Source organism: Otolemur garnettii, unplaced genomic scaffold, assembly GCF_000181295.1.
Source record: "Otolemur garnettii isolate 467f Iridium unplaced genomic scaffold, OtoGar3 scaffold00053, whole genome shotgun sequence".
NCBI classification, from domain to species: Eukaryota; Metazoa; Chordata; class Mammalia; order Primates; family Galagidae; genus Otolemur; species Otolemur garnettii.
Window position 1 is genome coordinate 8269862 of NW_003852448.1, and position 17571 is coordinate 8287432.

Sequence of the window (17571 nt, forward strand, 5' to 3'; positions counted from 1 at the left end):
CAGAGGAAAAAGTTTTTTCTCTTTTCTTTTGTTAAAAATTGTGAGGGTGATAATGAACTAACTGGATGCTACCATGGGATACCGAGGACTCACAAGAAGGAAGATGTGTGGGCTGTGATGCTCTGAGAATATCTCACTCCTGGGCCCTACTTTCTATAGTTGAGATGTCAAGGGAGAAAGCATGTTATTTGAAAAGCTAATAGCAGAATAATTTCCCCCCCCCATATTGTCTAGCTCTGTCACTCAGGCTGTCTTCACACCTCACTACAGCCTTGAATTCCTGGGCTCAAGTGATCCTCCCATCTCAGCCTCCTAATTAGCTGGGACTGCAGGCATACACTACTATGCCAGGGTTACTGTTAATTTTTTTTTTATTAAATCATAGCTGTGTACATTAATATATTTATGGGGTACAATGTGTTGGTTTTATATACAATTTGAAATACTTACAATAAACTGGTTAACATAACCTTCACTGCACTTTCTTAATTATCGTGTTAAGACATTTATACTCTATACTTAGTAGATTTAACATATGCCCTTGTAAAATGTACCATAGGTGTGGTGTGACCAATTACTCTCCCTCCACCCATCTTCCCTCCTCTCCTCTGTCCCCTTCATCTTGGGCTTAGTTGGGTTATAGCATTCATATGGAAGTGTTGGTGATTATATGTTGGTTTCATATATAAACACCAACACTTGATGATTACTCACCAACTGTAGAGCTCAGCATATTGAATACTTTTTCTTCCATTCTTGGGATACTTTACTAAGAAGAATATGTTCCAGCTCCATCCATGTTAAATTTTTTTTTATTGAGATGGGTATCTTATTATGTTATCCAGGCTGGTCTCAAACTCCTGAACTCAAGCAATCCTCCTGCCTTGGCCTCCCAAAATGCTGAGATTATAGGTGTTAGCCACCAAGCCCAGTCTGAACGCCTTATTTAAATCATAAATATCCTGATTCCATTATGGGCTGGATAGATAAGAGAATGCCCCATCGTCACCCCCACCTCCCAGAGCACAGATGTTTAGTACTGTCCACTGAACTGCCAGGGGTATGGAGGTGTGGAAGAGGTCAGGAGAGATAGTCCCTGGACACAGGGGAAGAGGAGCAGGTGTCAGCAGCAGTGTGGGGCTCTGCCTCCAGGAATGCAGGATCAGCGGCTGGGAAATGGGGGAACTGGGATGTGATGTGCTGGTGCAAGAGCTGCTGCTTAGGCTCAGCAGAATAGTAGACTCTCCTCTACTTGATTCTGTCCTTTGTGAACAAAAGTTCTCTGGAAAGGAATTGGAAGGAAGAGACTTTATTTGCCAACCAGAAAGAGGCAGCCTCTGGTGTGAGGGGGGACAAAGAAGAAGCTAGGGTTTTGTAGTGAGAAGTCCTGTCCAGGTTCCGGATCAGGTCCATTTGTACAAATGAAGAATAGAAATTTACTTCATTCTTATTGGTTGATGCAGCTGAGTTCTGACTGATCTATATGGCTGAGCCCTGAAAATCCCAGAGTTAAGTAGCCATGTGGGTTATTTGGCAAACTGGGAGTATTTGTGTGATCTCTAGTCAGCAAATGGTTGCTTGGCTCTATTTAAAATTTAGGCCCATGTAGGCGTGAATTAGACCATCTACTGGCTTCATATTAGTATTGAGTACATTGGATATTTCCTTTCCCATTCTTATAATACTTTACTGAGAAGAAAGTGTTTCAGCTTCATCCAGGTTAATCCAACAGATGTAGTCACCATCTTTTTATGGCTGAATAGTGTTCCATACTATACATAGACTACAGTTTGTTAATCCATTCCTGAGTTAATGGGCATTTAGATTGTTACCACATCTTGGTGAGTATAAATTGGTCTACAATAAACAATTTAGTGCAAATGTCTCTAAGGTAAAAGGATTTTTTTTTTCTTCTAGGTAGATGCCTAGTAGATCTAGGGATTGTGAGGTCAAACAGGAGATCTAATTTGAGTTCTTTGATGATTTGGCATACTTCTTCTCAAAGAGGTTGTATTAGTTTCCAGTTGCACCATCAGTGTAAAAATGTTCCCCTCCTTCTGCATCCATGCCAGCGTCTGGTGTTTTGGGACTTTGTGATGTGGACTAATCTTGCTGGGGTTAGGTGATATCTTGGGGTGGTTTTGATTTGCATTTCTCTGATGACTAGGGATGAGGAGCATTTTTTCATAAATGCTCTCATTTTTCATAGGGAAATAAGTGAGAGGGAAAAGTGGGGGTTGGGGGTTCTCCCACTTAATGGGCACAATGTAGGGGTATATGCCCCACTTCTTAGGTGTGGGACACAACTACAAGAAGGACTATACCTAACAAATTCAAATAGTGTGAGCTTGTCATTTGTACCCTCTCATTAACCTGAAATTAAAAAAATGAAATAAAATAAAATATAAATTTAGGCCCAGTTAGCCAGCAGGAGCCCGTCTTGAAGGATTAGCTCTTCCAGGTTCACCTTTGTCCCACACCTTATAAGCAAAAGTCATGAAGAAGATAAAGAAGATGTAGTTGACAGGCTAGGCTTGTGTTCCCACAGAACCTTATGAAAGGTGAATTTTGAATTTCACGGAACTTTCACGTGTGCAGATGAAAGAGTGTTCTTCTGATTCTTCAGCCACTGACAAATGTGAAAGCCCCTCTTAGCTCACAAACTCACAGGCCCAGAGCCCGATTTGGATCAGGTGCTCTCGTCTGTTTCAGAGTAAATTTTGCTCTGCTGGCTGTGCTACATTGTAAAGTGACATCCTTAACCTCAAACTCAATGAAATCCAGTCGAATCTCCTGTGATGTCTGCAGGAATTTGGGGAAAGTGTAGCATTTCACATTATTATTTTTTTTTAGAGACAAGCTGGAGTTCAGAGTGCAGTGGACATTTGTAGGTACAATTATGGCACACTACAGCCACGAACTACTGGGTTCAAGTGAGCCTCACTGCTCAGCCTCCTGAGTAGCTGGGACTACAGGCATGCACCATCTCACTTGGCCCCAGAGTTGCACACCTTATAGTAGCAAGGAGAAGAAGGCAGACACCAGAGGCTGAGCTTCAGTGGAAATGAAACCAGATAAGGGGTCCTTGGGATCCCTTCACCACTTCTTCTCCTTGTGGGCAGCTGCTCCCTTCTGTGCTCCTTGGTAGGAGAGACCTGAAGTTATCCTAGCCAGCCTGTGACCAGGTGGGTGGCAGGTGCCTAAGTACAGGGTGAGTCTTAGGAACTCAACTGTGATCTCACTTAGCATCATTCTCCAGCACCACTGTTGGCAATAAAGCTCCAACTTGGTCTCTACCACTCTCACTCCTGCATCTAGTGAAGAACTGATTCCAAACACATGCAGGGCAGGCTCTGTGTGACCTCGCCACGTTGGTTATGTATCACTGCTCAGACCAAGGAACACCTACCTCCTCAAAGCAGTGTTCCCACACTGCTCTGGCATAACCTGGCTCAGAGGCAATTCACACGAGTACTGTGTCAGGATTGGTTGGTGCCCGGCACCAGGAATGTAAAGTAAAGAATGCCAGGTTTCTGCTCCACAAGCATTATTATGGGGTGGGTGGACAAAGGAATATAAAAATGGGGTTATAGGAGAAGTTTTCTTTTGGAAATGATGTCAGCTAAAAGGAGACCACAGCAGGTTTTGCAGATGCTTCAGCTGGCCAGGACTGTGCCTGCCTCTCAAAGGAAGTCACAAGAGGCTGAGGGGCCCATGACGATGGATAGAGAGTGAGGATCAGCACACGGGAGGAGGGTGCAGGGAGGGATGTGGCCAGGCAGGGCCCTGAGCTTCACCCTTGGGATTCCAGGGTGACCTCCTAAGTAACAGGATGTCACTGGAGGCTATTGAACGGGTGGGTCTACCTTGGGAATGTCAGGCTGGATTATCTAAATGTCAGCCTGGAGACATAGGTAACATTTAGAGCAGCGGTTCTCAACCTCCCTAATGCCATGGTCCTTTAATACAGTTCCTGATGTTGTTGTGACCCACAACCATAAAATTATTTTTGTTGCATAGTAGCATAGGCGCAATAAAAATAATTTTATGGTTGGGAGGTCACCACAACATGTGGAATTGTATTAAAGGGTCATGGCATTAGGAAGGTTGAGAACCACTGATTTAGAGGGAAAGAATTCCATGTCAGCCATCAGCACCTGCACTGCGACAGCAATGGGGACAGAGGAGACAGATACAGGGACACTGTGGAGGGGGGTCAGGCGGCATGGTCACCAAGCACAACCCCTCAGGGAGTGGACTGGGTTCTATCCATGACTCCCTTTGCTGCGGTGGCCCTTCTGAAGGAAAGTGTGTTGAGCAGAGGAACACAAAGACTTTGGATCAGGGCGTGCTGGCCTTGAAGCTTTCTGGGGCATCATTGTTTCAGCAGACAACGGGTGGGCTCATCCTCCCTCCAGGGAAGGCATTCTGACTAGGTATAAACTTGGCCCCAAGCAAGTATTAGAGAGCAGGGCTGGTGGAGTAGAGACTGTCCTGGCTGTGGATTGCTTGTTCTTAGGCCTCAGTCTGCTAATGGGGTCATTGGTACCAGGAGCAGAGTTCCTAGCATCCACCCACTGGCTTCCAGGGGGCTAGAACTAGAGGGGTGATCCAAGGACATGCATGAAAGCTTTCCAGAGTGACTCTTTGGAGAGTGTTTGAATGTGAGCTCTGGGTCTCTTGGGCTTCCTGCCAAATGGTGAAAAAAACTCAGTTAGCCATGCATGGTGCTAATCACATTTCCTCTGCCCTCTGCCACTCCTGTTCATTGAAATAATCCAACTAAAAGTGTTTCCCTTTATTCACTTTATTCAGATGAGCAAACATCTATCATGTAGCAGGCACCTTAGTAAGAGAAGGAGCATCTTCCTAATCTCAGGACCAAGAAAAGACAAACCCGCTCATTTATTCCAGACACCCTTTCCTCAGAGGAAGCATGAGAACAGATTTAATGGATAAAAAAGGAACATGCAGAACACTTCATTCATCCAAATGTTTTCAAATACAGGTAAGAGGACTGAAACTCAATTAGCTTAAATAATTAGGAACGTATTGGCTAACATAACTGCAAATCCAGAGATACAGGGCTTCAGGGATGGGCGGGGGTGATTCTGGGGCCCAGGTTGGCTCCATCTCTCTATTCTGCTTTGAAGTGCTGCCTCCCACCCCAGGTTGGTAGCATGATGACTGCCAAAGTCCCAAGCTTCACACGCTGACCCAACAACACCCAGAGGAAGAAGAGAGACTGTCTATTTCTGTTGGTCCCTCCTAGGAAAGGAGAAATCTTCCACCTCTACAGACTCTTACTTCTCACTGGTCTGCCCTGGTGCAGGCACTGGCAGAGAGAATGGGATTGTCTTTAGACCAGTTCAGCCTCTTTGCAGCTGAGGCACCTGGCTCCATGTGGGATAGGGGAGGCCTGAACCAAACCAAACTCTGTAAGGAAGAAGGGGAGAGAAAATGGCACAGATAATAAGCAGCGCCCTCTCCACACCCTGAGAATCTGTTTCTGAACTGAAACAATGAATCCGTGAGCTGATACTTTAGAAATGCTTTAAAACACAAAGTATTAAAGATGGTAAAAGATGATTACAAAAATAAGGAGAAAAAGCAAGGTGCACCAAACAATAACACCACAAGTCTCATAATGAGAAGCCACCCAGCGCCGGGCCCTGAGCAGCGCCTTGGCCGCCCAGTTACTCTCCTCCTCTCTCAGCTCTCGCTTCTGCTTTTCCACCTGCTGCCTCACCTTGCCCAGGTACTGCCTGTAGTCTTCCCGGCAGGGGCCGTCCCTGCCTCGCTGCAGCATCTCAGCATCGAGGAACAGGCAGTTGCTATAGAAGGAGCCCTCGCGCTCCCGCTCCAGTCTCTCCACCACAGCCATGAGCTCCTCCAGCTGCCGCCGCTGCTCCTCCCCCGTGGCCCTGTTGTTGAAGGCGCAGAACCTCCACCCGCACTCCCGCACCAGGCGCTTCAGGCTGTGGTTGTCCGTGTTTGCCACATAATCTTTCAAGGTCTCACTCTCTAAGTCTTCCCTGTGGGTGAAGAGGATGATGACGTGTCTCATGACCCCTACCCCAAAGACCTCCTTCACCCTCCTCACGGCCACCACATCCTGGGCCGTGAAGCGCCCCAGCTGGGTCACCAGGAGAAGCACGTGGGGCCCCGGGGCAGAGAGCAGGTAGCAGTCCCCGATGTCCTGGTACATCTCTTGAGCCTGGGCCTTGACCTCGAAGATGGAGGGTGTATCGACCACCAGGATGTTCCTCCCGTTCCATGAGCCTGTCTCCCTCTGGCACTTCCTGGTCACTTCCCCGGGGGCCAACTTGGACTCAAACAGTGTCTGGCAGAGGATGCTGTTCCCTGTGGCGCTCTTCCCACAGCCTGTTTTGCCCACCAGAATCATTCTCAACATTGATGATCCTGGGGTTAAGCCCTCTTCTTTCTGGCCTGTCAGAGCACACGAAAAGCTGATGTGCAATATGGGCTTTTTGAAGAGAAGAACAAAAGGCAAAAAGGAAAAGACCCAGAACTGACATCCTGGATCAGTGAGGACACCACACCCTCTGTTCCCTTCATCTGATGGCACGTGTAGAGAATAAAGAGAACTTGCACAGGGATTATGGAATAAATTGCTCCAACTGGCAAGTCTTCCTTTGGGAGCTGCTAAATTCTGCCCCTTTCCAGAACCTTTTCTCTATTCAGTTCCCACCCCTCAGGATCAGTTTTCTCTGGCCATTGAGTTGTTTGTCTCGCCCATTCTACTTCTCTCATCCCGGCCTGGTCTCAGTTTTAGACAATGACAGAGTTTCATATGGAAAAACTCACCTTCACTAAGGACAGTATGACAGCCAATAGCTCAATACATCCTATGTCTTAGGGGGATATGCACTTTCTTTGTCCTAGGGTGAGTATAGGCTTGGATCTTTCACCATCAGGGAGGAATGTCAAGTGTCTCATGGCCCCTGCCCCAAAGACCTCCTTCACCCTCCTCACGGCTACCACATCCTGGTTGAGGTGGAGAGGCCTCCAAATGCAGCTTCCTTACCTGCAGGGAAGATGCCTTCTCCAACCTTCAGAAGCCCTTCCATTTTCTTCTAGAGGAGAAAACACAGAGGGGTTCACACTGGAGGTGGACATAATCTCCAACACCAAACAACAAAACACATTTTATAGCATGTTACAGATAAGGAAATTGAGGCAAGAATAAAAAATCCTTGCTCTGGGTTTGCTACCCTCCAATATTCTCAGCAGTGGTCAGAGCTTCCAGGTGAAAAATATACAGACAGCCCCAAAATGTAAGCACCTGCCGGTGTTTCCTGTGACCTACCAGCAGGTAGGAGGTGGTAAAAATGTGCCCTCCACCTGGAAGACCAAGCCAGTCAGTCATTCCCTACAGATCACCTGGCTGTCTGGGGCTCTTTTCTATCTTTAGGGTCGTAGGACTACTGTGCAAACCAATGTTTTCTGGCAAAGTATCTCCCTTCAGTCAAACTCATAAAGAAAATTCTTCCCTTGAGTTTCCATGATGATGATGGTACAAAGGGTGACCAACCACCCTGGCTAGCCCAGGACTGATCAAAGACAGTCAGTGCTGGAAATTGGGCAGTCCCAGGAAAACCAGAATGAACTGTTCACCAAGAGTAGGAGATTGTCCAGGTTGTGTGGAAGAACTGATTTGTTGACTCAGATCAATGTGTTGTGGTGTTTTTAGCTCAAACTGTCCCAGACCAGTAGCTACCTGAGGGGAATCTCTCATTAAGCCTCTCACCTTCTTTTCTCCCCCATAGACCTTTACTTAATCCTTGTCTCCCTCCTACCTCCTCCTTCTCATGCTCAGGTAGTCCACCAGATCCCACAGAAGAATGACTTCTCAGGCTTCCCTACCAGGAAAAACCTCCACGACCCTTTCCAAAGATGCATCAGAGGGGCCAGGTGCAGTGACTCATGCCTATAATCCTAGCACTCTGGGAGGCAGAGATGGGTGGAGCGCTTATGCTCAGGTATTTGAGACCAGCCTGAGCTAAGAACAAGACACTGTCTCTAAAAATAGCTAGGCATTGTGGCATGTGCCTATAGTCCCAGCTACGCAGGAGACTGAGGCAAGAGAATCACTTGAGCTCAAGAGTTTGAGATTGTTGTGAGCTATGACACCACAGCACTCTACAAAGGGTGACAAAGTGAGACTCGGTCTCAAAAGAAAAAAAAAACACAAATACCCATCAGGACCTTGATATATGCAAAGTTTTAGGGTATTTCCTTGTAACCTGTTCAAGAGGTCAACATTAAAGATGAGTCTCTAATGGTGGGATCTCAGCATTTAGGACAGGTCAACGGGGGGAAAAATTCTGGTTTTGGAATTAATGGATTTTCCAAATTATCCTTGCAATCATGCTCTATAAGATCCTACCTGGCCCCCTCACAGTGAAATTGCTCAGTGATCACCTTGGCAGAAAAAACAAACAAATAAATAATTTTGGAATCGTTTCAGCATAAGTACTAAATGTCAAAATCCAGCTTCTACCAGGCAGTTCCCTCATAATTTCTTTGTAACTCATTCCAAAGGTAGCAATTTCCTGCCTGTCAGAATCTCTCTATTCTTGCCCAGGTCTCATGGAGACTGATCTAATCTGGTTTGCAAGGTCTGTGCCAGAGTTGGCACAATTCATACAAGAGTTACCCACAGTACTGATTCTGTGACTCAGGCCCTGCTTTTACAGCCACCAAATGCTGGCTTTTTGGATGAAAACCAATCGCTGGGTATTTTTTCTCATCCTGACATCTGTGAAGGGGCCTTTCAAATTGTCTCATGCATCACTGGGCCATTGTACCCAGTAATCTAACCAAACACTAGCCTAGGTGTTGCCCTAAGGGTGTTTTGTGGATGTGGCTCACTTCTTAGTCAGGCTTACACTCTGTATAGCATAGGGGAATTGTCCAATCTGCTGAAGGCCTTGAGGGCAAAAACAGAGTTTTCCCAGAGCCTGCCATTGAGCCCTGCAGATTTTGGAATTGCCAGCCCTCACAATCACTGAACTATGTCCTTGTGAAATAAATCTATTAATATAATAGATAGATACACCCTGTTCTTTCTCTTTCTTTGCAGAAAGCTGGCCAGTAATCAAAGGTAATTCTACTGAAACTCAGAAAAAGAGGAAACTTGCCCTTAAGTCTCATCTTTGCCTTGTTCCCTTTGAGGATGGTATGGGGAGGATTGTTTTTTCAAAGATGTGATTGCATGGGGAGATGGCAAAGGCGGAAAGCAGCACTTTTTAAGGTATCAGTTTGTTTGAACGCTGGTGATTTTGACATCCAGACGCTGCTTCTAACTCTACCCCTCTACCTTCTCCACAGAGGGCCAGAGGGCAGAGGCTGCGGACATCGGAGGGACAAGAAGGTGCCAGGTGAGTGGTGGGACAGTGGAGAGTTGCGGGTGAGGGGCACAGAGGACGATCCCGGAAGAGCGCGGGAAGGGGTGAGATGTAGGGCTGAGAGTCTTGCCTCAGAGAGATGGGAGGGACCTCGGGGATACTGGGATACCACCCACTCCTCTCAAGTAGGAGAAACTACCACTTCCGGGGTTATGTAATACAACGTGGCGCGAAACCAGGTCTGCGCCCAAGACAGAGGGAAACAGGCCGCCGGGGCGACGCGCTTCTCCGGGCTCCGGGCTCCCTGTGCGCTGCGGGATCCCCGCGGAACGTGCGGGCCACCCAGGCGCGCGTCTGCGCAGGCGGCAGGAGCGGGCCATCCGCTCCAAGAACGAGAACCTGAAACTGCTGCTTTCTCAGAATCCAGCCTGGGCAGACAGAGAAGTGAAAACGGGGCCAGCTGCTTAGAAACATCGAACTTGTTCTCATTTTCCTCAATTATCGTTTTGAACATTTTTTTCCTCTCCGGCCTCGCGCTGCCTCTCTAGCCCAAACCGCCACCACTCCCGCCACGGCTTCATGGTTTTCCAGGGACATCGCCACCCTTGCTCGGTCCCTTGCAGGTAACCTGACCCAAGGCGCCTCCCCAGTCCCCAGAACGTCGCTTTCACGGTCCCGCTCCACAGCCCCTTCGTGGCTGGCCGACAACACCTCACTCAGTGTATACCCGTCAATCTTTCCATTTATTCACTTTGAATGTTATTATTAAACAATCTCCATTTGCTAGGCATTCCTCGCCCGTGGAGGATGGCTGGACCAGTTTAAAGACCATCTCCTGCCCCAGAATGGGAAATCATCACCTCTGAGCCAAGGACAGTGAAGAAGACCCCTCCACTCCTGGAAAGCCCCGCTGTCCGCAGAAGCCCCAGCGCAGCGGATGGGTGGGAGCCGGAGCCGCCCTTAAATGCTCTGAAGACGGTGACTCACCTTCAGGAGACTGTCTTACTCTCATTTGCCAGAAGTACTAATGATGTTCTACTTTCCTCCGAGTTCCACGTTGATTAAGAACACAACGTGCGGTTGTAAGAATCTGCCACTGTTAGATGGTTCTGAGCCAGAGTATTTCTCAGTAATAATGCCCTTGTCTTTATTTACTTATAATTTCAATCTGGCTAACTAGGTTTTAACTAATTCTTAAAAAAATATATTTATCTTTAGCAGAAAAAAGAAGCAAATGTTTTAAGTGAACAGATCAATTTCAGTCCTATTCCTGAAATTTTTCTCCCCTCTTTAAAATAGAAACCACTACCATTGGGTTGAGTGTAGTCAATGACACACAAAAAGCCACACAAATGAAAAAAGATGGAAATTCAAAAATAACTTTTCAACCTGTTCTTCAAAGAGCATCCCAGGACCTCTGGAGGTGGGGAAGGGGGAGAGGAGGTTCAGGGCATCTTCTCTTGCCCTCTTGCATGAGGAACCCCATATGTGCTGCCAGATAGGGGTGCAGCCACTATGTGTGCATAAGAAAATGCTTTTGCACAAACACAGAAAGAAGCTCCTGTATCACCGAAAGGATACTGTCTGAGCTCATTCTGTTCAAAATTCTGGGTTCTGAAAAATATAATAGCAGTAATGTCTTCAGTTTGCACTTATTTAGGACTTAAGGGTATAAAAGTCTTGATCCTAATTTAGGAAAAAAGGAACTGAGGTTTAGAAAGATCAAGTGCCTTGTTCAGGTTAGGACAAATTTACTGGGATAAAAAGGATCGGGGAGAGAGAGAAAGAGAGAAGGGAAGGGAAGGCGAATGAGAAAAAGGAAAACAAGCCCTGTTACCTGGTAGGTCCCAGAATATCTTGTAAGGTCTGCAGACTGTCTTGGAGCAATCCTCCCTCCTCTCCTAGGCAGCCTGTCTCACGAGTTTCTAGTCTCCATAAAAACACAAGAGCAGTGAGAGATGAAAAAACTGTCCACAAATTCTGTCCGCCAGATAGAAAGATGGTGTCCCCTAGGACTAGAAAAAAAAATGTGTGTAAGTTGCCTCGAAAAGCTGTCCTCAAAATGTGATGTCAAAGCCCTCAAAAACATCCTGAGGAAGAGGTTGTTTTTAAAATAATAGCTCTATTGCCTTTTCCCCACAACACCTCTGAAATGCTTTTGTGCAAAGCAAACTCCCTCCCAGAATTAGCAGAATAATGGTAACCCAAAGAAGCCTGCTCACATCTGCATCATGGCTGTATCCCATGCCAAGCCACCAGCTGTCTGCCACCAGCCCAAACAGGACCAACATGCTTCTCCGCCCCCCCCCCCGGGTTTCTTACGTGGAGTTCTAGATGGCAGTGAGGGCTGCACCCACGGCGGCTGTCCTGGTTCTGCTACACAAAGGACAGGTATCTTGTGGCTCCCTCTTATTTCACTGCCACACGCCCTGCCCTCAGGTTACTCACCTCTCACCTAAGGGGGAAATAAGGCTTAGTAGATTTCCCCATCCAAGAGGACTTCATTTCCTCAGGAACCAGGGAGACATCTGACCCACTCATGGTGAGATTTAGGAAAAGTGACAGATGCTTAACAGGTGGGGTCGGGAGAGGAGGAAAAGGGGTGCCCTGGGCTCCTCACACCACCCTGGCTAATGCCTACCCTCATCTTCACATCCTTCCCTCCCACCCTCCCCCTATAGTTGTTGCCTGACCAAAGAGTCTAACCGCCTGTCACCCAAGCCAATCAACTGAAAAGGAGATGAAATGAAAGTGAACAGTTTCACTTTCATTTATGAGAAAAGCCAGTAATTCCGTGAAGCTGTGGGCGTATCGCCCCAAAGAACTGCTCTGCCCTCCTCTTTTCCTTTGTTACTTTTTATTGTCACAGTAAAAGTGAACACCAGCAATATTACCACTTATCACCAGATATGTTAAACAGACTCACCCTCATAGGTTACGAGGTTATACAATATCTTCCTATCTGAAAGCATTTTTATTCTAAACTAAATTTATAGTTAGTCGATATTTTACTGTGTGCAGAGTACCCTGGGTCTTTGACAGGTACCACAGAGTCCAGTTCCCCAACTTACCTATGACAGTGGCCTTGGAAGTGAATAAACAATCTCCAAGATGTTGGCACATAGGTTCATCCAGTCTCATTAGGGCCTGACCAGTGGCACCCTGAATGAAATGGCCATTCAGGTTAACAGTGGCCACTACCACAGCCTCTGTGCTGTGTGGGGTGGGGGTCACCCTGAATGAAATGGCCATTCAGATTAACAGTGGCCACTACCAGCCTCCGTGCGGTGTGTGTGTGTGTGGTGGGGGGGGGGTGTGGGGGAGAAGGGGAGAGAGGGTCAGGACCTGGACCTCCTCTCTGGATACTTTCCCAGGTGAATGCGGCAGAGCTTCATCAGTTACTTGCATGTTTGAGTTCAGATTAATTTTTTAAAAGATACTATAAGCAGGAGAGTGAGATGCAGGTAATTCTTGGTTCTTTGCTTAGTCTGGAGAGGTGGGCAGTTATAATGCAGGCAACACACAATTCTGCAATGATAGCCAGGTTGACTTCCAAATTATTCTCCCATACTAAGCTTATAGTTAACTTTTCAGATAACAATAGCTCTTACCCTGAGATGGATATGGATGCATGCCCTTCTGCAGGAAAGGAAGAAAGGGTAAGGTTTTTTTTGTTTTTTCTTTGCAGTTTTTGGCTGGGGCTGGGTTTGAACCCGCCACCTCCGGCATATGGGGCTGGGGCCCTACTCCTTTGAGCCATAGGTGCCACCTGGAAGGGTAGGTTTTTAACATAGAATAGTAGACATTGTTTTTGCTATCTAAAAAAAGCAAGTATCTCTGATGTCTCCTTTTGGGCAGGGGAAAAAAACAGTGGCCTAAAGACCAACTCCCCTAAAACAAAAATAGGTATTTTTGGCAAATATTTATCAGCTCTAAACTGGATTATCCTGAATGGTTTTCTAACTGAAATTAATTTGTGAAGCTATCTTTGCATATATTTTGTAAATACTTGATATACAAGAAGGGGACATTGCTCAAAGGTAACCAGATCTACACATGTCTTATTGAACTTTCATGATTGAGGTAAACATGATGTTTTACCTGTTGTAAGATATTCAGGCTAGGCCAGATGCCATAACTCAGACCTGTAATCCCAGCACTTTGGGAGTCGGAGGCAGGCCGATCGCTTGCAGCCCAAAGTTTGAGGCTGTAGTGAGCTATGATCGTATCACGGTACTCCAGCCTGGGTGAGAGGGACTCTGTCTCAAAAAAACAAACAAACCAAAAAACAACCCATGTATCCAAAGCATAGAGAGACAGCTGTGGATCTTGATCAGCTACTTTCTGTGCATTAGAGAAAATGCAAATGGACCACTGAAAGAACAATCTTGATTCTGTCTTCAGGAGTTGCCTCAGCTGCTCTCTAGGCTGAGAAGGGTGGCTTTCCACTTGAGTCCATTGAATGCCTTTCCCTCTAACCTACTGGTTCATCCCTTTAGTTTATCTTCTGGTTGTTTTTCTCTGTTAAGTTACCTGTATTTTTCTTGTTAACCTGAGAAAGCCCTTTGTGTCACAGGTAATATGACCTCCTCTGTATCATCCCTGAGGAGGCCAGGGGTAGAGTCGGGGAGGGGGAGAAGGGTCTGTAAAAAGGAGAGGAGACCAGTCCAGGGATTAGAAAGGCTTTCTGAGAAGAGAGAAAGAAAGTGCAAAATAGAGTCTGACCAGGAGTCAGCTCAACTTTCATGCAGATTCATAAGACCTTTATTATTATCAGTAGAATTAAATGTGAGAGGGAGTGTTCCCAGAGAAAGTCATCCCTTCTGCAGAAGGACTAATTTTTGCACTTAGGGCAAACCTAAGAATTATTCCCTTAATTGGCTGCCAGCCCTGCCAGAGTAAAAGTTCCTGTTCTGTTGTTTTCCAAGAACACCGGCCTGCCTGGAAGCATTCAGGGGGTGGGCAGGAGGTTTGCTGTGACCATACAGTTTAGTTCCTGGCCTGCTCCTTCCCACCAACTGTCTCCCAAAATGGCTGCACTCTTGTCAGGGCCATGAGGATTTCTTTCCCACAGTCCTCATTTGCAACCCTTTTCTGTGCCTTTCCTTTCCACATTCAGAGTTTTATGACTCCTGGGCCTTCTCTTTTTCTTTCACTGTTAACTGGTGGAATTTGAGCACTGGCCCTCAAATGGAAGGTGCTTCCAATTGTTGGTGAAAGAATGATCTGCAGTAAAGAAGGGGGGAAAGTATTCTTTCCTCAGACACTGACAGAGAAAAACAGCAAATCTCTAGGAAAGAGTGTGAGATAACTGATGCTCAAAACTTGTAGCTCTGTTCTATGAAAATAACCTTTCCTCTCTAAAAGTCTGTAGAAGTATGTGGTTTTGTTTCACAATGTGTTTTCCTAATAGTGAGATGTAAGTTGAAATCAGGTCATTCCTAATAGGTCTAAATGTAAGATTTCTTGGATAAATCCAAAGGGAATTGTTGATACATCCCTCTTTTACCAAAGACATTCAAGTAATAAAATAAAATAAAACAAAATAGTCAAAGAGTTTGAGACTCTTTATTCTTTCTACCGTACCCTTCCGGGAATATTTTTCCTCTGTGGCCGCTCCATCTATGGGTGCCTGCACTAACCATTCTGGTCTTTGCACAGGAGATTTCCTCACTTCCCAAGTCTCCATTGTGAATGACTCCTCTCTAACTCAGACACTGACACATCCCGTTACTTCCAGGAAAAAAAGAGACATTATCTTCCCTGTACTCCTCGAAGCAGGCATAGTGGCTGGAATTGGCACAGACATTGCAGACATTAACACATCCACCCATTTTTACTACCAACTTTCCCTAGAACTTTACAAAGACATGGGAAGAGTAGCAGACTCTTCAGTCACCCTGTAATCCCAAATTAATTCTTTAGCTGCAGTGATTCTCCAAAATTGCCAAGCCTTACATTTAATTACAGCAGAAAAAGGGGGCATGTGTTTTGGGGGGAGAGGAATATTGCTTCTTTGTTAACCAGTCAGGAATAATTACAGGCAAAATAAAAGAACTCTGAGAACAAATCAAACAGAGACAGACAGATCTTAAATCAACCAATCCCTGGTCCTTATTCAAATCATGGCCTCCTTGGTTATTGTCTATAATAGGGGCACTAATTATGATCTTTGTCATTGTCAATTGTGGGCCAGTAATTCTTTGCCTCATCTCCCGATTTATTGACTAGGCAGTCACCCTAAAAACAACTGCTCAAATCTGTATACCTCAGGCCTGCAGATCAGTTCAGAGTGTTTTTTGTAAATCTTTCCAGAAAAGGGAAGCAAAAGCAAGCAGCTGGGCTTTTATGGTATTTTTCTGGTTAAGTCAGAGGAGTCTTAGGAGTTAAAGGAATTTACTAAGGAGATTGGACCAGATTTGGGAGAGGGAGCTCTTATGCCAGTGGCCCAGAGATCCAGAAAATTTGGGAGGGCAAAGAACAAAGAGTTGGAGGTAAAGAAAAGATGAATTTATAGCAGGTACTGGTTGTAACTTTTGTTCTGATTTCTGTTCTTTAATCTTGTTGAGGGTGTCCCTAAAGCTAGCTGCCATATTCCTTTTTGTCCTCTAATTTGTTTTTCCCATGGGTACCAATAAGATGTTTATGTAAAATGAGAGCTCTTAAAAAAATTCCTTTTAGATATAAATTCCAAATCATTAAAACTGTTGGGGGTCAGAGGTCCCAGTTCCCCCAACTCAGTTGACTTGGCTTGATTACTTGGTTGAGCAAGAAAGTTCAACAGAGGCACAGCAGGGGTTGAAAGAAAAACTGAGTGGAAACCGAAAATAAAACTGGAGCTGCACAGCCAGAGTGAATAGAATGTAAACATAACCTGTACAAGTTTTGATGTAACAAAGAGAGAAATTTTCTTTAAGAACAAAGGGAAAGTTTAGAGCACTTCCAAGGAGAGTTGGAAGTGGGTCCCTCTCATGATGGGAGCAGAGGTGAGAGAAACTGAAAGGTGTAAATGATGGTGCCCAGAGACAGGCAAAGTCCAGAGATGTTCAGGCCAGGTTTATTGAAAAGGGAAGATAAACTACCTGGGCAGTGCAAGGATGCATCCGCACCTGGTGTCAGTTAGAGACCACTTTTATATGGGGCCTCAAGGGGCAGGTGAATCGCACAGCTTGCTTGGAAAGTTAGGGCCCTTTGGCCGCACCTTCTGCGGTGGGTAGGGGGATGGGGGGGCGGTGACTAGCCAGATCCTTTGCCTCTTTGTCTTAGGAGAAGTAGAAGAACAGGAAGCTGGGAAAGGGTTTATGTGTGGCTGTGTTAGGTCTCCAACACAGATGGAGACACAAAGTCCATGAAGAGATATACCCTCTTTCTCTCCTTTTGAAATTGATTACAAGTCTTTCATTGGCCTTTCTGCTCTTCTGGGCATTATTGCCCTTTTCTATTGGTCATTAATTATTGTCTCTTTCTATTGGTCATTGGTTACCTAGGTTACCTCACACCCACATTCCCATGGACCCTCCAGACTTTCTGGTTCTAGGCCAGGCTTCCCTCCCACCCTCCTTGAAGCCCCTTTCTTAGTGTCCCTTCTCAAAAGGTGTATGTATTTTAATGTGACTCTAAACCAATGAGCCTTTTTATGGCTTAATCTAGAAGGGATGCAAAATATGCAGTCCTCCTCAAGATCTCATTTTTCCCAAAGACAACTAAGGAGCAAAGATTCTCATGGTTACAGGCAGTAAAAAACCTGTAGTTTTTCATAATGTAAAATGACTTAGGTCACAGACCTACTGATCAGAGGAGGCCAGAGGAGATGGAAATTTTCCCAGCATAAGCAATGCATTCAACAAAGAGAGAGATGACAAACACTCCTTATGTCCTCTTTACAGCCTCCTTATGACAAATGACACAAAGGACAGAAAAAACAAAACCATGACTATTTCTGGGAATCTTAGGATCAATAACCCATGGGTACCCAAAAACCATTTCAAACTAATTCTCACAAATGTCTTTCTCTCATCAATCTGAATGTGGAGAGGAAGAGACAAGGGGAAATTTTTACCTTCCTCTGGACCCTACAGAGAGAGGACTAAAAGGTCTAATTTTGGCAAGAATTCTTCTCTTTGTCACCTCCCATCAGTGCTCCCAGACCCCATACTCAGGCTCCAGAGTGAGTGAGAAGGCTCAGCTTTTTTTTTTTTTT

The 17571-nt window shown here is 45.7% G+C and overlaps 1 protein-coding gene across 5 annotated transcripts; it reads right to left on the reverse strand.

The window, feature by feature from the left end:
- Positions 1–4974: 4974 nt before the first annotated feature.
- On the reverse strand, positions 4975–11854 carry LOC100958593 (GTPase IMAP family member 5). Of its 5 annotated transcripts, XM_023514450.1 has the most exons (5): positions 11820–11854; positions 11209–11386; positions 7049–7097; positions 5750–6450; positions 4975–5436 (listed from the first exon to the last, which is right to left on the reverse strand). In XM_023514450.1, the coding sequence occupies exons 3-5, from the start codon at positions 7089–7091 to the stop codon at positions 5311–5313; spliced, it is 870 nt and encodes a 289-aa protein (XP_023370218.1). In that variant the 5' UTR covers positions 7092–7097; positions 11209–11386; positions 11820–11854; the 3' UTR covers positions 4975–5310. The 5 variants fall into 5 exon arrangements, with proteins under 5 accessions (XP_023370218.1, XP_023370214.1, XP_023370217.1 ...); XM_023514446.1 differs by having other exon boundaries at positions 5343–6450; XM_023514449.1 differs by lacking the exon at positions 11820–11854 and adding an exon at positions 11694–11759 and having other exon boundaries at positions 5343–6450; positions 11209–11296.
- Between the last annotated feature and the right edge of the window lie 5717 nt (positions 11855–17571).